Genomic DNA, 26,708 nt, shown 5'->3' with positions numbered 1-26,708 from the left:
TAGAGCCCTGCATGGATACAAAATTTGTATCTCCATCCTATCCATGATCTACAACAATGGTCCGCGAATGCAGATATCCACAGATTTGCAGGGCTGCCATTCGCAAAGGGGTGTGTGTCTTCCATTTTCAGTAGAGTGGATTGCAGATTGTTGGGGTTACAGAGGACTAAGGAAGTTGTCCCATGAAATTGTGGGATACTTCTGGATGACTCCGAGGACCTGCGTCAAGCGGGGCCGCATCTAAGCGGCAAAGCAATAGGTCTTGGACTCGGGATCCCAGCTTGAATCAAGCTTGGACCCTCCAGCCCTGCAGTGTCCTGGGACCCTGGGTCCAAGCCCTGGGTTAGTGCAGTTGCAGTGTAGATGCAAGGGGGGTTAGGCTTGAGCCTGGGCTCTCACACAGGCTTATGTTGCCGTGTAGAAATACCCCCAGTGTAGACACTTGCTACAGCAATGGGAGGGGTTCTCATGTTGCTGTAATTAGTCTACCTCCTGGAAAGGCGGTAGCTAGGTTGACTGAATTCTTCTGTCGACCTAGTGCTGTCTATACTGGGGGTTAGATTGGCTTAACTACGTTGCTCCAGGGTTGAGTGATATAGCTGGGTCGATATAACTTTTTAGTGTGGTCCTGGCCTCAAAATCCTTCTGGAAAAAAACCAAGTGATTAATGTTATGACAATGAAAAAAGAGTTTGGAAACACCAATGAGCCGTAATAGCCCAATAACGTAACAGCAGTGGGATATTTATTTTTTCTTTTCTTTTTTAAATATAAATTTTAATAGGCTTTTTGGGGAGCTCTTCCTGCTTATGTAATCCAGGAACTAAATGGTGGAAGTTCTAGAGATTCAGGCGTAAACAGCTGGTATGTGCATGGGGTAGGTCATGCATTGACTCCAGCACCACTGCTTTAGAGGGTAGGCAGGAAACCCTTTGAGCTAAGGTACAGCTATGTGGTTGTATCTTCAGCAACACAGAATTACGCTAAATAGTCTTCTTCTGTGGTATTAGTTTTCATTATTGTTACTTAAGTATTTTTGTTGGAAGCATTTATTTTAAAAAGAAAAAACAATGATGAAAGGCTTGATCCTCAGAGGTACTGGCAACCCCAAATCCCATTGACTTTAATGGAAGCTATTGGTGATCTGCACTTCTCAGGATTAGACTGTATCTTACATGTAAAAAATAGTGAATTCAGCCATAATACATCATAAATAAGGCTGTTGCGTGATTAAAAAATTAATTGTAATTAATTGTGCGATTAAAAAAATTAATTGTGAGATTAATCACATGACTAAACAATAATAAAATAACATTTTATATAAATATTTTAGGATGTTGCACGTTTTCAAATGTATTGATTTCAGTTACAACACGGAATACAAAGTGTGCAGTGCACACTTTATATTTTTTATTATAAATATTTCACTGTAAAAATAAAAGAAATAGTGTTTTTTTCAATTCACTTAGTACAAGTACTGTAGTGCAGTCTCTTTATGTTGAGAGTTGAACTTACAAATGTAGTTATGTACCAAAAATAACTGCATTCAAAAATAAAACAATGTAAAACTTTAGAGCTTACAGGTCTACTCAATCCTACTTCTTGTTCAGCCGCTCGCTCAGATAAAGAAGTTTGTTTACATTTGCAGGAGATAATGCTGCCCGCTTCTTGTTTACAATGTCACCTGAAAGTGAGAACAGGAGTTCACATGCTATTTCTTTATCATTTTTATGGTGCAAATATTTGTAATAAAAATAATATAAAGTGAGCACTGTACATTTCGTATTCTGTGCTGTAATTGAAATCAATATATTTGAAAATGTAGAAGAACATCATCCAAAATTTTTAATAAATTTCAATTATTGTTTAACAGTGCGATTAAAAGTGTGATTAATTACGATTAATTTTTTTAGTTAATTGCGTGAATTAACTGTGATTAATCGACAGCCCTAATTACAAAGGAAATTATGTCTACCCTCTATTGGGAATCAGTTTGTAGTATGGTAGCTTTTGCAAAGGTTTGAATATACTATTGTAACACGTAACTATCTCTGTATTTTGTTTGACAGTGGTTGATTATTATCCTCCGAGGCCATATTTGTATTCTGTGGAGTTAGAGGGGAAATCGACTTTGCAATGTTCATTGTACTTCACACCAAAAGAAGTAAGTTTATAAGGCAGTAGTAATGACAATAACTTTAAAGGATGCATTTAATACATTTTCTATGATTAGTGAAAATAGACATCTTACATATTTTGTGTAACAAAAGTACTGAGTAGTTAAAACCAGCAAATATTTAAACCGTAGTGGCCTTGGAATAGTTTTGAGAAAATGTCATTAAGAAAATGAATTCTGAAGTCACGTCTATGTAACTGTTACACACTTTTTACTTTGTTCTGCATAGTTATATGAAAAATTTAAATATATTGCTCCAAGCACTTTTTAAAAAAATGTAAACTATGCACAGTCAAAGGTGGGGGGGGGGGGAAGAGAGAAACATGTCTCAAAACATCAGCCTCCTCCAACAAATTGCCCAACAAATTTGCTATCATCACAACTCTTACCTCCCTAAATGTCTATGAAAATACAGGATTTTTGCAACATGCCCTAATAGTTGAGAAATTTGGCCTCTGATGGACTCGTTTGAGGAAAGTGAATTGCAGATTTGAGTAGCCCTCATGGGCCTATTCTGCATTAGAAAAATGACCCATTAGGTGTGGATGATAAAGTAATATAACCCACGTTCACCACTGTTTTAGAAACTGAGGACATTTCTACACAGCATCTAGACATCCGAGGCTGGCCCGTGCCAGGCCGATTTGGGCTTGCAGGGCTCTGGCTGCGGGACTGTTTCGTTGCTGCATAGAATTCCGGGCTTGGACTGGAGCCTGGGCTCTAGGACCTTGTGAGGTAGGAGAGTCCCAAACTTGGGCTTCAGCCCAAGTCCAGAAGTTTACACAGCAGCGAAACAGCCCTGTAACCCATGCTCTGGGAGCCTGAGCTGGCTGGCACAGGCTAGCCCCAGGTTTTTCTTCGCTGTCTAGACATACCCTAAGGGTAGGGTTGCCAACTTCTAATTACACAAAACTGAACACCCTAGCCCTGCCACTTCCCCATGCCCCCCGCCCCCACTCACTACATTCTCCCTCTCCTGGTGGCTCGCTCTCCCCCACCCTCACTCACTTTCATTGGGCTGGGACAGGGGGTTTGGGTGCGGGAGGGGGCTCTGGGCTGGGGAGGTGAGTTGGGGTGCTGGAGGGGGTAAGGGTTCTGGCTGGGGGTGCGAGCTCTGGGGTGGGGCTGGGGATGAGGGGTTTGGGGTACAGGAGGTGGCTCTGGGGTGGGGCTAAGGGATTTGGAATGTGGGAGAGGGCTGGGACTTGGGAGGGGGTACAGGCTCTGGACTGGGGGTGTGGGCTTTGGGCTGGGGCCAGGGATGAGGGGTTTGGAGTTCAGGAGGGGGCTCCAGGCTTAGGGGTGAGGCCGAGGGATTCAGTGTGTGGGAGAGTGCTGTGGGTTGAGGCAGGGGGTTGGGATGTGGGAGGGGGTGAGGGTTGTCTCTGTGGTGGGGCTTGTGTTGAGGGGATCAGGGTGTGGGAGGGGGTTCTGGGCTGGGGAAGGAAGTTGGGGGCAGTGAGGGCTCCTGGATGGGGGTGCAGGCTCTGGGGTGGGGCCAGGGATGAGGGGTTTGGGGTACAGGAGGGGGCTCCAGGTTGGGGGGGGCGCTCAGGGTTGGGGCAGGGGGTTGGGGCGTGGGCTTACCTCCAGTCGCTCCTGGTCAGTGGCACAGCCAGGGGGGGCGGGGCGTGAGGGGGCTAAGGCAGGCTTCTTGCCTGTCCTGGCACCATGGACGAGGCTGTGCCCCAGAAGCAGCCAGCAGCAGGTCTGGCTCTTAGGCGGAGGCACGCAGGCAGCTCTGCGTGCTGCTCTTGTCCGCAGGCACCGCCTCCCCAGCTCCCACTGGCTGTGAACCAGCCAATGGGAGTGCAGAGCTGGTGCTCGGGGTGGGAGCAGCGCATGGAGCCCCGTGACTCCCACGCCTAGGAGCCAGAGCTGCTGGCCGCTTCCGGGGCACAGCGTGGTGTCAGAACAGGTAGGGACTAGCCTGCCTTAGTCGGGCAGCACCACTGACCGGACTTTTAACGGCCCGGTTGGCAGTTCTGACCGGAGTTGCGAGGGTCCCTTTTCGACTGGGTGTTCTGGTCAAAAACCGGACACCTGGTCACCCTACCTAAGACACTAGGAATTAACCAACCCCACATGTTTTGGAGAATAGTGAGCTGAAAGACATGTACATGTTGGCAATTACAAACAAGCACACCTCGTTTGGATTCAGTGCTGTAGCAGAGAAGCCTTGTGCATTGGCTGAGTCGCCCCCTCCCATTTTTATTTGAAATAAGTCAAATAAGCTTGGAGGTGCAATGATTTTGGGGAGGAGCCAAAATATCACTCCTCCTAAGGCTTTAAGTAAAGGTCATCCATTGTTTCCAAAAGGGTCATTAGAAAATAACATTTACATAAATGACCACCTCCGCTTCCTCAGACTTGGCTGCTTGGTTATTAATCCCTATTAATATATTATTATATTATAACCCTATTATATAGGTTATAAACCCCTATTAATCTCAAAGAGGTATCAACTTTAAAGCCCAATGACGATATGTTAATGTCAACACTGATTATTTAATTAGTAATGATGTTAGCGGATAGAATGAAGGAGGGGTGGAAGTAGAGCCCATAGAGTTGAGAATTTGTTGCAGGGAAGAACAGAGGGGGTGATAAGACAAGGAAAAAAAAGAGAGAAGATGGAGAAGGAAGAGAAAGAAAGGGCAGAAGTAGTTAGTCTTACAGGTGAGCATACTGATACCGAATGCCAAAATTAGGTGCTGAACACATGATGTAGAATAGCCACAAATTATAAAGGCCATATTCTACTCTGGATTTTTGTGCAAGCCTCCTGTTGATATTGGTGGATGTTTGCTGTGGATTGAGGAAGTAGTATATTATCTACGTTTTATAAACTAGCCTACTAACCATAATTGAAAATGGAATTTGGCCCTCTCTACTGCATGAGTTTGTTCTAGCCTTTATAAGTAAAACAGTGGTAGATTCCTTATACATATAACGTGTGTTTTCTATTGATGGGGTGAATAAGGCCTGGTCTACACTTAATAATGAGATCCTTCCTTAGAATTCTTCCGTCGACCTAGCTACTGCCTCCTGCTTATATGGATTAACTACATAGATGAAAAAAACCCTTCTGTCAATGTAGGAACCATCTGTACTATGGTGGTACAGTGTCGACATCCCAAGATGCCAATATCTTGGAAAATCTCTCTGCTTTTGCCAAGGACCTTTCTGAAGTTACCAAACCTCCCGTTGTGGAGCTAATTTGATTTTTTGCTATTTTGTGCAATTGGTCACATTCAATTTATCCCCTGAGATTTAGTCTGACATCAGTCAACCCCCCTCAAGACTACCTTTTCAATTACAGACCTGGTATGCCTCAGAGCTATATCCTACATCAAGTCAGTGTGAGATTTTCATTTCTGTATATCTATTTAAAGTTTTGTTCACTTATTTTTGCAAAAATCCCAAAGGGACTAGCATGCTTCAGTATGTCTATACTCTGTGGGTATGTCTACACTGCAAAGAGACATCCCTGGCTTCCGTGTGTCAGCTGACTCGGGTTTTCGGGTCTTGGATTGTGGGGCTGTTTAATTGCAGTGTAGATTTCTGGGCTGGAGGCCAGGATCTAGGACCCTGTAAGGTGGGAGGGTCCCAGAGCTTGAGCTGAAGTCTATGCTGCAATTAAATAGGACTGCAGCCCGAGCCCGGGGAGCGTGAGTCAGCTGGCATGGGCCAGCTGCAGGTTTTTATTTGCGGTGTAGACATACCCTGTGAGTGAAATCCTGGCCCCTCTGAAATCAGTGGCAAAACTCCTGTTGACTTCAGTGCGGCCAGGATTTCACTCAGTATCTTCTAATTGCCGATTTATTTATTTATTTATTTTTAAATGTGCCAGATGCAAATCAATGAAATTGCATCCCGCATAAGTGAGCGCAGATTTAGGGTCAATTTTTAAAACTTGTTGTTTGTAGAAGGGGTAAAGCTCAATTTCTGAAAACTTGGGAAAGGATAAAATAGTATAGGCTGTGTAAAACAAATCAGGAAAAGAGACTGACTGAACTTTCAGTGAGTAGGGGTATATTTTTAATTTGTCATAGGCAAGCTTGAAGATATGCTCTTTTTTATTTTACCAGTAAGATCCCTTGACATACCATTTCATTTACAAGGGCATCCTTTTGTAACTGCATTCTCTTGGAAACATTTTTCAGTTTAAAAATCACCATTAATGGTCAAAAACCTTTTTATATGCATTCTTCCTCCTACATAAAAAGCTGTCAGCATTAATAAGAAGCAACAAAGTAGTGTCCCATAATTGTTAATTTAGATTTTATTATAATTAAGTCTAAGATTTAGTCATGGGCATTTTTAGTAAAAGTCATGGACAGGTCACGGGCAGTAAACAAAAATTCACGACCCCATGACCTGTCCATGACTTGTACTATAAATACCCCTGACTAAATCTTTGGTGTTCTGGGGAGCTCCGGGGGGGTGCAGCTGCTGTTCTGGAGGGGGGTTTCTGGGGTGCTTGCTGGTGCTGTGTGGGGGCACTCTGGGGTGCCTGCTGGTGCTTGGTGGGAGAGGGAAAGCCTGGGACCACGGCAGCAGCTGCTGGCAGAGGGGTGCGTGGGTGATGGCCCTGCTCGCCCGGGACTGCAGCAGCTGCTGCTGGTCGGGGGCGGGGGGCAGCCCAGGACTGCCACTGTTGTGGTGGGGCAGTGCGGCTGGCCCTGGAGCCGCCTGAGACCCCAGGGCCACCCGGGCAAAGTCACACCTGCCAGCTGCAGAAGTCACAGAGGTCCCGGAAACTCACGGAATCTGTACCCTCTGTGACAGAGTCACAACCTTAATTATAATGGACTATGGATGTAATAATAAAAAACAGAGTAAATAAACACTTTGCTAAAAGTGTGATGTGATTGTATAATAAAATTCTGAGTTCCTTTTACATAATCTGAAATAAATCCATCCTTTTTATTTGGCCTCATTTTACAGTCTGAATTAGTGTACATAATAAACACTTAACTCTTATATAGTGCTTCATAAAGGACGTAAGCATCCTTATGCACATTTTAGAGGTGGAGAATGTATAACACATCAAATGGACTCTAATTTTTTAAGTGTGGTGTGTTCCACACAATGTTATGGGTGAAAAACATATTAACTAGTATACATATATTACTTATAGGTTTCCCAAAAGTGCATAAAAATTGTGTGTTTTCATATAATTTAAATGCTTCCCAATTAAGTATATTTAATAATATCAATAATTTAAAGCTTGTTATTTACATTCTCAGTCTTAAATGCCATTTTAATTTTTATCACTTAAGATCAAATAAAATAGTATACAACATAATTTACATAGATTTAAGGCAAACGTACCTACTCTCCTCTAATTTTTTTATTGGGATTTTAATGTGAGACAATACAACTTTTTTCCCCAGCAACCTTGTCTCATGGTTCTTTTAATTACTTTATCCCCTCAGACGGTTGCCAGTACAATGATATGCTGCTGTTAAAAGCGTTATGAGTTGTCTGACGTCCTTTCTTTCTCACTACTAACAATGGGAATTAGCAGTTCTGTGTTTCTTGGTCTGATCCTGATTCTCATGCATCACATTACTAAAATACGTTGCTACAAAATTGAGTTGTATTTAATTAGCATTGATACAAAGAAAGAAACAGAGCTTAGTAACTGAAGTCAAACAAACGGAGGAATTCTTCTCAGAGAAAGATATGACACTGGTATGCAAGAAATACAGGCCTGGACCAATCCTGCATGTGGTAGACAGGGCTGTGAGAGGGAATCTCAGTGGGGATCCCCTTGGAGATTTCCTCCCATATTGTTCCTTTCGGAGGATGAGATTTTCCCTCAGCAGAATGAACCATGAGATCTTTTTTTAAAGTGGGTGGATCCTCAGGGATCCATGGGAAGTCAGGGCATCTGTATGGAAGGCAGACACTTTTTGCAAAAGTTTTTATTTAGTTGAAAAGCCCAATTTTCTGTCAAAAAACCACTTACATGGAAAATTCTTGATCAGCTCTAATAAGTAAAGATTTACGAAATCAAGTGTTGAGTGAGGATCAGAAATACCAGCAGTAGATACAACTTTAGGTTTCACAAATTATGTATGTTTAAAAGTGCTTCCAGCCTTGTCACCTTTTAAACTATAGAACTAAATGTTTGCAAAATGATGCTCAGGACTGGAATTAATAGGGGTGTTGCAATGATTTTTACAGAAACAAAAACATAGAATGTTGAACATAATGAGCGTGTAATTTTTAATGATTTTATAGGGAAACTAGCCCAAGGGAATCTTAGGTTTATAAACAATTACCAGGTGCTGCTTTCGTGAGTTGAGTTTTTATTTTAATGTATTCTTTTTCATTTTATCTTCATTTTATTTCTCTCCCCCTCGCCCCCCTTTCAGTCATTCTGTGTAATTGTGCTATACCATCAGAGCAGCTATTTTGCAGTGAGTATATTATTGTCTACCTGGCAGGGGGCAGATCACTCATTACAAGGCAAGGCATACTAGGATATGCTTAAAATATATAACCCTCTGGTGGTTGCAGGCTGACAGTTAATGCAGTAGCTGGTAGCTGGCAGCAGTAGCACTGACTAATGTTAAATGGAGACAATTTTGAAAACTATGTGTGTTGCCCAGTATGACAGAACTGAAGGCAGCATCTGGAAGTGTATGTACCCCCTAGCATTAGCTTTTCTTTAATTTAACTCATTTAAAGTAAAATACTAATAAAAAAGTACTTTGATGAAGAAGAAAAGGGATCAAAATCCAGCATCTCTTTCCAAACTGATTTTTTTCAGGCTCCAGATCCACATTGACCCTTTAAACATTCACGATGAATATTTTCATTCTTGGCTCTGTTCTTTACTTTTTTAGAACCCTCTTACCTCTCTCTCACGCACCCCCAGCATTCTCCCTCGCCCCCACACACTGTTTTTCTCCTCCCATTTTCGCCCCATCTGGCTCTTCTGCAACTCTTCCACTCTCAAAGAGCTCTAATCTGCTCTCTCCTTCCAACTACCTCCCTGAGTTAGAACCAACTTTGACCTGCTTCCCAGCTGCCAGTTCCTTCCCCTACCTCTCTACCTGAATATCTGTTCCCCGACTCATGGTCACTTGCGGATGTCTCCTCCCACCCAACTTGCCTCCCAGTTGCCAGAAATGTTCCTTCCCATTGGAGATGCAGCCTTCCATATTTGTCTGCTTCTGCCAGAACTGCACGAAACCCTTCCTGCTCTTGTGGTAGCAATCATTTCCTACAGCAATGACTTCTGAATATATTGAACACGCCTTGTAGTTTAATATTCACATTGCTCCTCAGAAACTAGACACTAGAAGTACCACACTTTCAACCAAAAAGCTGTGAATAATTCACTAGTTTTTTTTCTAGTTGAGTTGACTAAGGTTACAAGCAGGGTCACAGTAACCCATAATCCATTTATCCCGCATTTCAGTTCTTTTACTATGTGAATAAAAATTAAGCTAGATTTTATGCAGCTTTTAAAAACCTTGAATGCATTTAGGTGGTTGCCCTAACTAATAAACAGCCACTAACCAACAAACAAAGCAAAAAACAAAACAAAAACCAGCATTTGTCTCAACAAATCACATAACCATTTGCAGAACTTAGTACATATGATAGTATGAGAATCAAAACACAGTCATTTGGCTTACTTGTTAAATATCACCCTAAACATTTTACAAAAAGTAAAACAATGTTAGTGCTTTGTGGCAAAGGCTTGCTAGAATGATGATCAGACAAGGAAAGGGGTTCTGATACATGGATTTCATGCTATTCCAACTTCTCATAGGGCTTTACAGTCACCAAGGCTCTCCACTTCTTTGTTAATGTTCAGGGCATGCTAAAGCCTGTCTTTTCTCTTGGGCAATTGAGGAGAATTTTCTGAAACTCAATCTCCCCTACCCCCTTGCTGTATGCTACTGATTATAGCTTGAAATCCAACTCTTTTTTTTTTTTTGTCTGCAATAATACGTTAAACAGAACAAAATAAGGATGTGCCAAAAGCCTCATGCAGAGCTGAGCTTTTGGGTACTTAAAATGGCTGACACCATGTGGCAATAGACGAAGCTCCCATTAACTTCCCTGGTAGATGATCAGGCCATCATGTTAATTTGCTCAAAAATTGTTTTAATAATTCTGCTAAAATAGTAATATCATGACTATAGTATTACATAAACTTGCTGTTTCCTTCCTTGAGAAAATGATCACAACTGTATTTTTGTCCTTTAGGTGGCAGCATATGACTTCAGTCTTCCAGTAAACGTTAATTTCAGTGAGGTTCCATCTTCTCAGCAAAGCTCTACAGCTACACCACCTTCTGGGTCAGAAAAGCACATAATTGTTCCTCGTCCTCAAACGGTGTCTGTGGCTGCTCCATTATGTACCGTTCAAGCAACTGGTACGTAAACTAGGAATATTAAGTGCATGTGCGTGTGGTGTGCTCTGTATTGCCCTTTCAGGGGTTTATTGCTAGCGTTAGCAAAGGAAAAATTAGAAGCTAAAGAACTGAGGGTAGAACTTACTAGGTTAATTTAGCATTTATTATACCAAATAATTAGAAAATGTAACAAATGTATCTTTGCATCTATTCACTCAATTTTAAATGTGTATTTTTTTATATCTTTGAAGCTGGAATGATATTGCTATCATTTATAAAAATTAAGAATCAGAGAATCATAGAAATGTACTGCTGGAAGGGACCTTGGGAGGTCATCAAGTACAGTCCCACACGCTGAGGCAGGACTAAGTAAACCTAGAGCATCCCTGACAGGTGTCTGTCCAGCCTGTTCTTAAGAACCTCCAGTGATGGGGATTCCACAACCTCTCTTGGAAGCTTATTCCTGTGCTTAGGTATCCTTATAGTTACAAAGTTTTTCCTGATATCACAGTCCTCTTCATAACAGTGCTTAACATAGCTGAAGACTGTTATCAGGATTTTTATAATTTTTGTTGCTCTTCTCTGGACTCTCTCCAATTTGTCTATATATTTTCTGAAGTGTGGTCCCCAGAATTGGGCACAGTATTCCAGGTGAGGCCTCACCAGTGCTAAGCAGAGCAGAGCAATTACCTCCATTGTCTTACATACAACACTCCTGTTAATAGACCCCAGAATGATATTTGCCTTTTTTTGCAACTGCATCAGATTGTTGACTCATATTCAATTTGTGATCCACTGTAACTCCCAGGTCCTTTTCAGCAATACAACCACCTTGCCAGTTCTCCCCCATCTTGTAGTTGTGAATTTGGTTTTTTTCCTTTCTAAGTGTAGTAGTTTGCCCTTGTCTATATTAAATGTCACCTTGTTGCTTTGTTTATTGTTGGTATATTCAGTATCTAAGCACTGGGGGGAAAATATACTTCTGCCAGTCAGAAGTCTGTTTTCATTTTTTTTATTTTATTTTTAGTTAACCCACAACACCATTTGTTTTCTTCTTACTGACTGATAGTACTAGCCCCACCACAACTGTAGTAGCAGTCAGTGTGGAGAAATAGCACATCTTTCACTCCGTATCTTTTCTCTGGGACTCTGTAAAAATTAGTACAATTAAAACATGGCTCTGATGCAGTGACTGTAATCCAGCCTGGAGAGAACTGCTGGGTATTCTGTTCATATGCTTCTGTAAGGAAGAACAGGGAAATTTCTCTCTTCTGGCCCTTAAAAGGCAGGTGAGTGCCCAGATTCCCAGGTATGTTGCTGCTAGCAGCAAACTGGCATCTTGTGGGATTTTTTTTGTACCTTCCACTTTCTTTACTGACCCTCTCTTTCATGCTGGTCTGCATACACCTACTACTTGAGACCTCTAGTATAGCTCTCCTCAGTGTTCAATTTATGCATTGACTATCAGAAAATGAGGCTTTAGTGCATTTATCATCCTCTTACCCTTCTCCCCTTGGATGGTGTTCACATACTGCTGTAATATTTTGAGTAGCAGAGAAGGCTGAGCCCTGAACTCCAATATGTAAGAACACTGGGAACAGGGTAGATTTCTAGGAAATGAAATAATGTTGGAGTTTTCTAACACTACAGGGCCCAAACCTAAGACCTGACCTTTGACATAGTGTTTGCCCTCAACGGTTCTTCTCTGCAGCAGTGCAGTCCTTATGGATAAAGACAATTTCTGTTGAATATATCCACATATATTCTCTTGAACAAAATTGAAACTAAATCCCAGTACAGGTATGAATGTGAAATTATTAAAAAAAAAAAACATCTCTGTAAAAAGAATAAATACAGTGTAACAAAGTGACAAATGGATAGTGCAGAAGTGATTTTATGTAAGGCCCAAAATTAAAGGAAATGTTTATCTTTTGCTTCTGCTTTTTTGTTTTTCTGTGGAACAGTGAAATTATATGCAATCATTAAATCTTGATAATGAATGGCAATCTTTCTTATAAAACCTTAAAGATCTATATGCCCCCTTTTTATATGCAGAAGAAGTGAAGTGTAGAATGTAACCCTTGGAACAAAGTTTAATTTTTTAATTCAAAGTTAAGATCCACTGTCAATGAGCATTTGTAATATTCTAATGAATAAAAGATACTTTAGGTACCTCATATATTATGCATTTCAGTAATCAATACAATCAATTAAAAACACATCAAAGAGTTAAAATTTACTTTCAACCAAGTAATTTTATATTTGGAAGACTTCTTATCTCTTACACACTTTCAAATACAGATAACGTATATTTGACTGTAAAATATAATAGCTATCACACACAATAAACTACTACTCTATTCTATATTACTAGATATAAACAAAAACTCTGACTAGACTGATTTAAAAAATGGCAGTGGATGTGTACAGAATATATCTTAAATTGGTATCCCATTGCATAATAAATGCCGCTAAAAAGCAGTCTGAAATAATTGTGGGTTGCCACAATCCAAATATTTTAAAAGCCAAAGGAACCTTCTCTAAAAGTAGCTGATAAATTAGGTTATAGTTTCTTCTATTCTGTGACTATTTAATTATATCCTTACAGAAATCCTTTCTGGGGGACAAATACTAAATAAGTGTTCTGTACACTCAGTATATTACTAAACCATGCTCAGATACTGTGGGCAATAGAAAAACATGTTTTTGTGCTATGAGAGAAGGACTTAATAGTTTTACTCCATTACACCACCTTAGAAATGACATTTGTTATTGATGAGATATTTTTGGATGTCACATTGAAAAACAGAATGTGATAACACACATGCTTTTTGAGATCTAAGGGCCTGGTTCTACAAATACTGTCTCCCATGCTTAGTCACAAGTCATGCATTTCTTTTGGTGGGACGCTGTGTATTTTCCACACGTATGTAATCTTTATTAAAAAAAAAAAACGGTGTCTGTTACCTGGGCCATTGCCCTGGGATTAAAAGTACCCAGGACAGGGTTTGAGAACCTGAGACAGTCCTGGAAGCAGAATTACTACAGTTGGCAGATACATCAGAAGTTGATGGCATCCTACTGTGTATGTGTGTGTTCTCAGAACTGTTCATACTGAGAGCAGAACCATTCTATCAGCAGTAAGGTTGCCAGGTGTCTGGGTTTTGACCAGAATGCCCGATCGAAAAGAGATCCTGGAGGCTCCCGTCAGCACTGCTGACCGGGCTGTTAAAAGTTCAGTTGGCAGTTCAGCGGGGCTAAGGCAGGCTCCCTGTCTGCCCTGGCTCTGCGTGGCTCCTGGAAGCTGCTGATGTGTTCCTGCAGCCCCTAGGTGCAGGGGCGATCGGGGAAGGTCCGCATGCTTCCCCTACCCTGAGGACCGGCTCTGCAGCACCCATTGGCTGGGAACCGTGGCCCATGAGAGCTGTGGGGGGCGGTGCTTGTGGGTGTGGTGCCACCCCTGCGCCTAGGAGACGGGCCAGACATGCTGGCCGCTTTTGAGAGCCGTGGGGAGCAGGGCAGGCAGGGACCCTGCCTTAGCTCTGCTGCGCCGCCGACTGGGAACCGCTTGAGGTAAGTGCCACCTGGCTGGAGCCTGTACCCTGAACTCCCTCCCGGCCCCAGGTCAGAACCCCCTCCTGCACCCAAACTCCTTCCCAGAGCCTGCACCCTCTCCTTCACCCCAACCCCTGTCGCAGCCCTGAGCCCCCTCCTTCATCCAAACTCCTTCCTGGAGCCAGCACCCCCTCCTGCACGCCCCCCACCCCCGCATCCAAACTCCCTTCTGGAGCCCTCACCCCAACCCCTTCCCACAGCCAAACTCCCTCCTGGAAGCCGCACGCCCTCCCACACCTCAACCCCCTGCCTCACCCAGATCCCCCTTCTGGACTGTGAACCCCTCATTTCTGGCCCCACCCCAAAGCCTGCCCACCCAGCCGGAGCCCTCACCCCCTCCTGCATCTCAACCCCCAGACCACTGAAAGTGAGTGAGAGTGGGGGAGAGCAAGCGACTGAGGAAGGGGGGTGGAGTGAGTGGGGGTGGGGCCTCAGGGAAGGGGCAGGGCAGAGGGTGGGGCAAAGGTGTTTGGTTTTGTGCGATTAGAAAGTTGGCAGCCCTAATCTGCAGTCATGCAGTTTTCTGAACTTGAGGGTAGCAAGCACAGTTTCAGTGTCCTGTGGATGTTTTGTTACCAGAAATCATATGTAGGCTGGTGAGCTGTTTCATCGGGAAGGAAAGCAAACTGCACAGCCAAGGACTTTAAGGCCCTTTCTTCAGTGTACAGTTAGTTGTTTATATCAAAAGACATAATCAACACAAAATAAAATGACTCAACTGAAAAATAGTGGTCACAATCCCCAGAGGCTTTTCCGTGCCTCAGCTACCCGTGAGGAAAGAAAGGACGCACTCAGTGATTTCTGTTTTTTGGGGTTCCTTTTAGCAAGTTTCTAGCTCTCATAAGTGTGGAGAAAAGCTTGAAAGAAAAGTGAAGTGAGTGCACCCTAAAGGCTCAGAAACCAGAAGACAAATAAAAAGAACCCAGTATTTATTATGTCTTAAAAAAAAATCTTATTTTTGAGGTTTAAGAGTTGACTTCTCAATGCTTGGATTTGGCAATACTGTACCCTTTCTCTGTGATCCTTGTGGGCCCAGCAGGGATAGTCAGTGATCCCTTAACCCTTTCAGGGCAGCTACTTTACCTTGTCACACCATGTTATGTACTAGCCACCCTCTGGACCAGCAGTTCTCCCACCTGTTTACCATTGTGGGCCACATACACAGCTCTCTCTGTTTATGTGGGCCGCATCCGAACAATGTATGTATAGTACCCATGCATCTTTTTTTTTTTTAAAGGTTTTGTGTTTGTTTACACGACAGTGATATGATTCAAATCAATGTAGTACCTTTCATTTGAACACTGGTAAATGTCTGCCATGGAGCATTTTAAATTGACATGGTTACCTGTCAAAAATTAATTAATTTTTATTTTAAGGGTGGCATGGCATTGTGTATTGCCACCCTCACTTCCACGCTGCTCCATGGGGTTGTGGCTGGGCTGAGCACCCAGAGAGCCTGGCTGTGGAGCCTGCCTGCAGAGATGGGGAGCCCTGCCCGGTGGGGGTGCCCCCCCAGCCAGGGACTGTCCCTCATACACTGAGCCCCCCCATGCATCCAGCCCGCCAGCCAGGAACTGTCCCCCCTGCACTGAGCCACACATGCACCCATTCCCCCAGCCAGGGACTGTCCCTCATGCACCCAGCTCCCCCACCCAGGGACTGCAGTTAATGCTTTGTCGTAAATCATACATCTTTTGCTTTCTTTACTGTGACATTGGAGAAGAGAAATTACTGTATTAAATGAAAAGTAATGCCATAGTGATAAATATATACATCTTCTTTGGTGAATAGCAAAATCTGCATAAAGTAAGAACTACTAAAAAAATAAAGAAGCTAATAATAGGTGTATCAAACTTTTAGCAGCCAAACAATGAAGCAAATACTCCATCATTACAGAAAATTAATATTTAGTGATTTAAAAATAATAGATGGGGCTCAAAGAAATGCCAGTTCACTATTTAAAAAAATTTTTTTAGTCATTGATTGGACTTCTAAAGTACTTCTCCTTGTCCACACAGGACCAAGTCTGACTCCCTTTTGTGTTAATCTGAAATAGGAAGAGAGTATTGTTTTCTCTTTTTATAGCATTAGTGTTATAAAGTAAAGACATGAGTCTGATTTTTAGCCTGACCTAAACTTGACTTCCCTTTTGTCAACTGACGTGTTGATGGGTGCAAAATTAATGTCACATAAATTTGTATCCCTCTATGGGGGGAAGTCATAATCAAGTAGACATTTACATTATATTAATTGTGGTTGCAATTTGTAGACACTGAAAGGGAGGACAGGTTTTAAATGAAAGGGAGAATCTGTCAGTTTAAGAACGTTATTTATAGCTGTGTCGGTCCCAGGATATTGGAGAGAGAGACAAGGTGGGTGAGGTAATATCTTTTATTGGACCAGCTTCTGTTGGTGAAAGAGACAAGCTTTTGAGCTTACACAGGGCCCTTCTTCAGGTGTTAAGAATGTGTAAAGTGGAAATAAAGTTTTAATGAAAAGTTTCAGAAATATTTTAAGATGCTCTCTAAATTTTTCGATTTTCTCCTACAGTACTGCAGCCACCACTTGAGTTCTCCACTTCAGAGCTGGTATTTCAGTCAAGAAGCATACATTTAGATATTGCTGATGAAAGTCTGAGCACTCAGGTAAATAAACACACATGTTTTTGACTATTCTCAGCCTAATCTTTTACTTTACTGTGACTGTAAAAGGTAGGGGTGTGTGTGTGTGTGTAAGAACACACAATGTTATTTAAACAACTACATAACATTTTTTCTAGTGTGTGTGCTGATGGATTCCAAAGTGTTTTTATCATTGTTCTGTACTACTGTGAGTTTCATTTGGTCTCTAAAAATTATGACTTTTGCTCAGTTTCTGGGTTATACTTGATTTTACCCTCTGATTCATGAACTAAATTCTGCACACCATGGGACACTGTCTACCACAATGCATGAGCAGTAGGTGACTTCCAAAGATGTCCAGTGATGGTGCGTAGTGTTATCATGTCTGAGCTTGTACTTGAAGATTTTGTGCAGTATATTTTATGCATACAGTTGTTAATTCATGACATACTCTTAATTTTACAAGCATGAGTTTTTCTTCTTGAAAAAGCCTTTGCAGATCCCCCATCTGGCAATCATATGTTGTGCTTCATGATTGTAGGAGTATGCTAGCACAGCTTAGCATTTGGGTAGCATGCTCACATTGATTATTTTATGGAAGTTCTATGGCTTGTGATACACGGGAGATCAGACTAGATGATCACAACGGCCCCTTCTGACCTTGGAATCTCTGAAGCTACAGATCCAAAGTACCAACAGTGGTTTAGAAAGGTTAACCCTTCCCCCTTTATTTTTTTCAGTTCCTCTCTTTCTGCTGGTGACAGTGGTGTTGGAATTATTTCCCTTATCCTTCATTGCATAGTTACTATTTTCCTTGACATTTTTTAGTTAAATCAATAGTTATTTTAGTTCTTGTTTTTATGTAACAATTTGTTAGTTTTTTGTAATAGTATTGTTAGGACCCTGTTATTTTTGGATCCAGAGACGCATTCATAGTTTAAAAGTTGTCCTTCATTCCATAATAAAATGTCTGACATGACTTTCACACCAGGTGCTTAAAATGTATAGGAGAAGAGATAATCTTTTCTACTTGTTCAAGATCAATTCTTCACCTTTAAATTTTCCCTGCCATGGGGGGGGAGGGGAGAGGAAACAAGGATGCTAGATCAGAGCCCATATAGTCACTTTAATCTGCATAGGTATTGGAGGATATATACTATATAGCCTAAGTTAAAGTTTCCTCAAGAAGCCTCTTGAAAGTGTCCTTCTGGAATCATGAAAGAGATGAGCTACATTCTCTTTAATGATCTATTTAAGATACTTGGGAAGTCAGGAGATCCGCTAGAAGACCATGAACTTCTCTATGTGAAGGAAAGGAGTATTTGTGGCACCTTAGCGACTAACAAATGTATTAGAGCATAAGCTCTCATGAGCTGCAGTTCACTAACATGTCTGCTACTCTGAAACCTGTCATCTATGTGAAGGGTGATATTTCTTGAATGAATAAGTTAGAGGAGCTCTGTCCTTTTCACTAGCTGTCTCCTTGATCGCCTCTCTCTCCTACTGGTGACAGCACGGCCTTCCAGGAGATAATAGTGTGGGATAGTTTTAATATATGGAGTAGTCTTATGCAGCTTATAATGCATGTCTGGCTAAATCTTGACCCTCATGAATGTTAGTTCTTATAGCTTGCCTGCAAGGTCACATTTTACCCTGCAGCTGGCAGTGTGCTTCCGAGCTTGTGTAGACAGTTGAGCACTAGCTCTGCTCGAGCAAGCACACTAAAAATAGCATCATAGCTGGAGGTAGATTGGGCAGTTCGTGGGCTAGCCACCCAAATCATACCCAGTGGGTCTGAGCAGGTTTATAGTCGGATGGCTTAGGTGGAGGAAGAATGCGTCTGTCTACCCGAGCTGGAAGCATGCTCCCAGCTGCAGGGTAGAGGTACCCTGACAGGCAGGCTAAGAGGACGAACATTCATGAGGGTTAAGACTTAGCCAGACATGCATTATGAGCTACCTATAATGCATCTGAAGTTTTGTCTCATTCTCTGCGGTCTGCTGTGACCATTCAGAGATATTACTGGCTCAGGACTTCAGACAAAAGTGCTGGAATTGCCTTTTTGAAGGCATGCAGCCTTTCCACTGTTAAAACCAGTGATCACTTGAGCAGACTCAGAGACTAATTTTTTGGCACAGTCTTTTCAGGGTTTTAGTCTGTCTTTAGGGTAGACATGCTCCTTCAGATATGGGTAGTACCAGCAGCACTCAGGTGACTAAATTAGATATACAATCTCAGGAAGCAAAGGTAGTTTCCAAGTGCCTTTCATTTTAAAGAGAGTCGGCTAAGGGAGAGGGCTTATCTTCTGTTCCTTTATCACAGAGGCTACTCTATACTCTGATGCAATGATGTTGAGATCTCAGTGGGCAGCCAGATGCCAGTATGTTTCAACACTATTGCCTTTTTGCATCCATCTCCTTCTGGAGATAACTTATCCCAGTTTCTTCCAATAAGGTTTTGGCTAGGGACCTGGGTGTGTGCTGAAATGTATATAAAAGAGCTACAATTTTCAGTTCAATGGCGTGCCTTATACCCCAGCTCTTTCCATATATTCTCATGAGAAATTTTTGAGGGGTGAAGTCACAACCCTGCACCTGGGGACAGTATAGCAGATGAATGATTCACTTTACCAGGGCAAAGTTTTTTATTCTTGCTATTTTGTCATTCCAGGAAAAGAAGTTGTTGGGTTTTTAAAACTGGCTCTAAACTTTTGCAATCTTGACAAGTTTTTCAACAGAAGAGTCAATATATGTAGTATCTTTGAGAACTGCAATGTCAGGTCTCTCTGATAGTGTATTCAGTTCTTGCAACATTTCACCGGTACCAGTAGAAGTTCTCCCATTTGCATTTGCCTTGCCACCACTGCCATCATAAATGCAGTTAATCTACTTATCAGCACACTAGCCCAAGATTGATAGCCAACTTGCTATTACTCCCGGTTATTCTTATTACATTGAAGAAATCAGTGTCATATTTGAGAAAATGGTTTTCCTTCCTGGGTAGGAAACATTGTTCTTTGTGAATGGTGAGTGGCTGGTAAGTGTGCTATCTGTGAACCATAAGGCATGCCTATTTTCTTACCTTATAGATATAAACTGCATACTCTATTGCTCTCTAGAGCGCTCTGTTGAACTTTGTGTCAATTGTTCTTTGTAGATAAAAAGTACAGCATACAACAGTAACTTGTTTTCAACAGGAAACGCTTAATATTTAGTGATGTGAAAAATAACATAATGCTTATTGTGTTCTGTCATCTTACATCCTTGTTTACCTACCACTATTTACAGAAGTTTGACCTGAAGAATACCTCAAGGCAACAGGTGACATGGCAATTAGATCTTGATGGTGCAGGAAAAGCCATAGAAGATGGCATTTTTAAATTTAGTCTGTGTGCTGGAGTTCTTGATCCAGGACAAAAAACTAGTATCACCGTAGGCTTCTGCCCATGTAAGTATTTTTCTGAATTTGTCAACTTTTATATAAATGTTTGTTTGTTCAAGACTCCATTTCCAGAGGTGTATTTAAATCCCCTTTCACTGTGAATCAGCACATTTTCTTTGCTGAAATACATTTGAGGAGCTAATGTGTTCAGATAGCCAACTTTGGTAAAAACTGAAATAAAACTATAAACAGCCCTTTTTTGAACTCCTAAGTTACATAGGTTGAAGCCAAGAAGATAAAAGTAGCATTTCCTATCTTTAAACTGCTGAGTGCGACAGGATCTGTGATTGTGCCAATGGAAAAAAAAACAACCCTGTTAAAGCTCAAAGAATGAAGAGTGCTGCAGTCTGGACAGCTCAGGAAAGGGGAATTGTTTGAAGCGTTTCTTCTGTCTGTATAGGATAGGATACCTGAGACCTTTACTTGGAAAAAGCTTAAGGGGATATGAAAAGATTCAAATTAATGGGTTCCTCTGTGAATTTGAGGGACTCTGGTTTCAGGCATTCATCTCACTCTAGGGCACTGTCTGAACATTGGCCGAGCAAAATATGTAGCTGCTCCTTTCCATTAACACTTGAAACATTTCTAGGCAAATGACCCTGGAAATCATATATTTCTCAGAGAATTCAACGAGCTTTTCTGTAAGGCATTCAGTATCCTTAATCCTCAGTCATTAGAAACTTCTGCTATCCACATATCTTTGGGTTATGTGAAATAAGTTTCTGGTCTCTGTCCAGTTCCCAATGAACAGATGTCCACATCACAATAACCTCCACTATTGGTGCAAATTGGAAATCTTGTTGGTAGTGTGGATTAGAGAGGCCGAGGGCTGAATGGACATGAAAACTACCCATCCAGGAGCAGAGGCAGTCCTTCCAGGTTGTGAATGAGGCTCATTAGGTGGATGTAGAAGACACTTGCACAGTTGCTGCCTGTATTGCACTTGTTCTGTGGGTAAAATAATTCCTACACTCTTCTGTGTTATCAGTCCTGCATCTTTAATGAGAGCTTATTTTAAGTGGAGTAAAAACTTAAAACTCTCTATGTGGACTAAGGGGAATTTGTTTTTTTTTTCTAACTAGCCAGAATATAGAAATAAAATGCAGTTTCTCTCTTCAGAAGACTTAAAGTTGGGACATTCATATATTTGTGAATTTAATTAATAAGTCCTAATTGATTTAGTAAAGTAGATTTTGTGTATAAAAGGTAAAACATATCCCTACCAAAATTCAGGAGGAGACTCTGAAGTTTATAGTCACCTGGAAACTCTAGAACAGGAAGTAATCACTGTGACAGAAATTGCAATCACATGTAATACTTTTGGGGATCATATTGTATTAAGTCAGGGGTTCCCAAACTTGGTTCATGGCTTGTTCAGGGTAAGCCCCTGATGGGCCGCAAGACGCTTTGTTTACCTGAGCGTCCGCAGGTACGGCCGCTCGCAGCTCCCAGTAGCCGCGGTTTGCCGTTCCCGGCCAATGGGAGCTGCGGGAAGCGGTGCCCTGTAACTGTATTTAGTTTACAGATTTTCTCCTTTCTGAGCCATCTACTTTACATTATGTACCCTGTTCCCTGTTGTCATTCAAATAACAGAAAAATCACAAAATAGAGGGCTGTATCTTTGCTTCCTAGAGAGGCAGTTTTAATAAACAAACATTGAGAGATTATCTATGTCTACACTAATGAATGATGATGATAAAATAATCAGCCCAAGATTACAATACGAAACATTAAAATTTTTCATTTGTTTTTTATTCTGAGAAAAATGTTATTTTATGGTCTTATTCCACGGTCTTGTATTTCTAGACTGAGCGGGGAAAATAGATTAACAGAGGAAGAGAATTTGAATGACTGAACTGGCATGTGATTAGATCAGCAAGGTTTGATTTTAGGGATGATCAAGGGAGTATTATTCTTGCTAAGATAAGCCAAAATAAATTGAAGAGCAGAATATTTTTAATGATATTTATAAGGCCGTTCTTCCCAAGCTGTGACCTTTGAATGATTGATGGACTGCAGTGGGGTGGGTGGACATACATTTCTTTCTCTCCTGTTGGTTTCCAGCTGCCACATTTCATTCAGGACTGTTATGTAATATTAGGAAAGCATTTAGATCACATAAGCAATTGTTGTAGAAGCTTCAAGGGTATCATGACTGTGAATGCAAGGAGTGATCATTCACACGATTAATCTCTCCATTAATATATGATCTATGCAATGAAAAAGCCACTTGTATAAAATAGTATTGTTATGAAGACTACTAAACCAACTAATAAAATACAAATACAAAACAATATTGTGAGTTAGTGACTAAAATGTGTGTGTGTGTGTGTGTGTAAAATATACTGTATCTGTATATATTCATGCATAGTCAGCAAGGATTATCGATCAACACTTTTTTTATTTAAAGTTGTTTACATTTTACTATGTGCAAGTCTTATGTTTACATGAGCAATAAGAGCATTCTAAAAATCAATTGACTTCATAATTCCATATTTTAAATATTATTCCACTGTTTGTAGTCTGCCTGTGTATTGTGCATTCTGTGAAACAATATTTAATCTTTCTTAAAACAGAATAATAAATACAGCAAAACCCACATGGAAGACTTTAACTTAATAGCCTATTAAGGAGCATGCTTTGCCTTTTACCTACAGAGGTTTATTCTGTAGAATTGCAGCATGTTTGAGTGGACAAACTTGATTAACAAGCCCTAGTATTTATTGTTAAAGTATACATTGCACTGGTTTGTTTCAACACACCACTGTGTTTGTAGCAGTAGTAATAATACCTAGCTCGTAGAGCACTTTTCATTAGTAGATCTCAAGGTAATACAAAATGAAGAGTTTCTGCCTGTGACAGGATGTGGTGCTAAAGTATTTTTATGGCACTAAATTTAACTTAAAGCTAACAGATAAATGGCTCACACAAGGTGTGGTAATGTAACAGGTTTCCTTATTGTGATGGAAGTGGCTAAGTTCAACAGAGATGCTTAAGAACTGAATATACATTTACCTGAAATGATCCTATATTACTGTATAATCTATAATGCATTAACTAATGCATGAAAGGGATAGAATATGTTACTGTATCATGTCATCCTGTATAATAATTGTAATTCTTTAAAGAAAAGTAAGTTTTAATAGATCCATGTCTTGGTTTTCATTACTGAGTCATAAAATTCGCAGTTGGATTAGCAACCTTTAAAAGAGTTAAGAACACTAGAGAGGTTCGCTGATTATATGACTGAAGGGTGCAGATGGATGTCACAGCCTCTAACTTCTAGTTCCTTTTTTCTGCTACAGCAGGAAGTTGAATACTTGTACTCTATAACAGTTTTTATGGGGAAAATGATTGGTTTAGTATTGATTTTTCTTTTTCTAGGGCATAGCCTTGAGATAAAACAACTTGATACCTCCCCTCCTTGCCTCAGGAATCTGTGTATTTAATGGAGCATATTCTTTTTCTGTTGACATTCATTTCTGTTCAAGATCCATATACTGCAATTATACAACATTTCATCAAAAATCTACATTCATAAAACATTTAAAGTTGCAAAGCTAAGCGCTCAGACATGATGAAACTACTTTTAGTGTTGCACATGAAACTTTAATTCTCCCTCCATTAGAATACACAGTATATGACCATCTTTTCATTCAGTGTGTACAGCACCTAGCATAGGGGTCCTGATCCATGACTAGGACTCCTAGATGCTAAGGTAATATAAATAACAAATAATAATAGAAATGAAAAAACAAATACTATGTAATCATGTAACTCAATATTGTATTGTAATATATACACACAAAAGGCAGAATTAAGGTTGCACATAACTGATCTCATTATTGCAGAATATTGTTATGCAATGTTTGTCATTTTCAGATTTTGATTGCTTATTCGTGAAACCTTCATGTTTTCTGAGTATTGTGATGGAATATAATTGTTCAATTACTTCGTTTCTATTTAAAATAGAAATGGAATGTCAATAACAAAAAACAACCCCCTGCCCCTAAAACAAAAACCTGCTCTAGCTAAGGCACATGTCCTTCACTTAAACATCCAGTCATTTGCTGCAGCTGTGCAGTGCTCAGTGCTAGCCAGGAGAGTGCTTCGTGCTGGGCTGGTCCTCTGGTGCAGATTAGCTCAGCTGCTTTGAAAACGAGCCACATCTACTTCGGGTCCTAAATACAGATTTAGGAGTGCAATTTTCAAATGGGCCTAAATTACCTGGGGGCACACGTCCCTTTTGAAAAGCACATAGTAGGAGCCTAATTTTTAGGCTCAAAGATTGAAAATTTTGGCTATACTATGGAATGGATTATTGGAAGTCCATGCCTGATAGGCTGGAGGTGTTGGTTTGGGAGGAAAAGTCTGATGGTATATTGTGGGAGAAGGTGAATGACTGTATGGCTGTGCTTTGAATAGGGTAAGAGTGTGGATAGAGGAAAGGTTGGCTGCCTATTGTAGAAATGAAGGAGGTTGATAGGCTGGTTTAAAGTAGAAGGGAAGAGTTGTAGGGCATTGGGATAGCCTGGCTTTAGGTCAGCAGAGATTCAGAAGACATGGTGATTTGATTGTGTAAGAAGAGAGGGGATTGGGAGTAAAAAGCTTCTAATATGGCCTATTTTGCATTGATAGTTATGGCTTAAAGTGGTCTTGCTTTCTTCCCACCATTCTTTGGGGGCTAAAAATAGAAGATAGGAATAATAATTTAGGCAGGTTTGCCACACATCCTGAAATTTTCTTTCAACTGTTTGATCCTGTGCCATGATGATATATGTGAAGTTTTTGCATTTTTATGTGATGTTAAAGTACTATAAATTGATGCAATGATATGGTATTGAAGATGCAGGTATTGAAACATTCTGTCCCAACATTATAACATGATACAGGTTTTTGAGTATTCCCCCCTCGCTCAAGTCAAGTCTTACTGTAGACCCATAAAATCTGAAAGATGGCCCGCTACAGTTGCACTGTTGTATGCACACACTTGAGGTGCTTTGTGAGGCCCCCAAACACATCAAATGCAGGTATTTCTGCATAACTTCACCTTAGAAACTGTTGCAACATTAATAGAACTTTATTTTTTTCTTTGTAGGTGGTATAATACTTAACCACCCATCTGGGTATTTGGACGCTCTGGGTAGTTGGACTGGGGAAATCCAGCTAGAGCCAAGGTCAAAATTCCTACTTCACCTATTGGATTTGCAATGTTTAAGAACCAGATAGCTAGAGGTTAAGTATCTGCATGAGTGGACACAGCTGGATCTTGTGGGGGGAAAAAAACATGGCCCAGCTAACAGATATAAAAGGAAGAAGCAGAAAGGAATAACTGGGGGCAGGGGAGGGAGAGGAGGGAAGCATGTACTCAAGCTGATAAAAAATTGTGGTATTCTGCTAAAACCTTCCCAGAAATGGAAAGGCTTTTGATGGGGACCCAGCAAAGCGAAGACTTTGTATTTCCCGGCTATAAATAGGTTCAGGGATGGTCTGTACTGCAACCTACTGCTGTTGTTGGTGAGGGAGTGACTGGACTGTGACAACTTGCTTAACAGTGTTATCGTTTGCACTCTGTTTAAATCATAACTTTGCTTTTTATTTTGGTACTGAAACCCTACAGACTTTCATCCTCAAGTCTGTAGCTGCTTTGAGGAAAGCAGCAGCTTGCACTGAAGTGCTTCTGACTGTACTAGCAGAGCCTTTGTAACTGGAAAGCTGCCTGCTGGGCTTGAGGTTGATACGACTTCAGCAAAAACAAGTGGAGCTGTGTTTAACTTTATGCCTCTGGGACTCATTTTTTTCTTGTTGGAGTTGTTACTTTGAGAAGTTGAAGTCGTCTTTTTGTTCCTAATAGTTCTATGAAAATTTTTGTTTCTGTTGAAGGTATGTCTTTTTCAAATCCAAAGGACACTTTTTCAGCCAGGCAGTTAAAAAGACACTTACAGTGCAGTTAAAGCTGGTTCAGTGTAGACAGATGTTTTATTTAAAGCCATTAGACTTTGGCTGGCATTTTCAAAATGGCACAAGGGAGTTAATTTCAATGGGATTTGTGATCTGAAGTTCCTTAGGCCCCTTTGAAAATCCCAGCATATGATGTTCTATTGCAGTTAAGGTAGTGTTATAAATACTATCAATGGGCACTGATTGTGCCTTGTTATAGTTAAAGCTGACTTCTTGTGAGACTGAATTTATCTTTTAATTTAAACTACATAAGATTCAGTGCAACTGAAACTTCACATACTTCACATTTTCGAGTTTATGGGAAGTTTGGGGCAATTAAGACCAACTGCTGCATTGAAATGAATTTTCCAGATTTATTGTTCACTTTTCAAAGAATGTGCTAGTGCTTTTTTTTTTTTTTAAACCTCTCCTGAAATGTTCATTTAAAAGTGCCTTGCTTTAAGTTTTCAGGGGGTTGTGAGTAGGATTGGAGAAAATACTACAACGGGTAAGCCTAAGAATACAAAACACCCAGG

At 40.8% G+C, this 26,708-nt stretch overlaps 1 protein-coding gene across 1 annotated transcript in view; it reads left to right on the top strand.

Moving 5' to 3' along the window:
* The window catches only part of CFAP47 (cilia and flagella associated protein 47), a 649,074-nt gene that overhangs the window by 73,680 nt on the left and 548,686 nt on the right, over positions 1-26,708 (top strand). The window contains exons 21-24 of the mRNA XM_084621504.1: positions 2,069-2,163; positions 10,408-10,576; positions 16,721-16,815; positions 20,079-20,238. Of these exons, the coding sequence (XP_084477630.1) occupies positions 2,069-2,163; positions 10,408-10,576; positions 16,721-16,815; positions 20,079-20,238 (519 nt within the window). The remainder of the gene's footprint in view (positions 1-2,068; positions 2,164-10,407; positions 10,577-16,720; positions 16,816-20,078; positions 20,239-26,708) is intronic.

The sequence above is a fragment of the Lepidochelys olivacea genome, assembly GCF_965140295.1.
Source record: "Lepidochelys olivacea isolate rLepOli2 genome assembly, chromosome: 1".
NCBI classification, from domain to species: Eukaryota; Metazoa; Chordata; order Testudines; family Cheloniidae; genus Lepidochelys; species Lepidochelys olivacea.
This window is presented reverse-complemented; position numbering and strand designations above follow the sequence as displayed.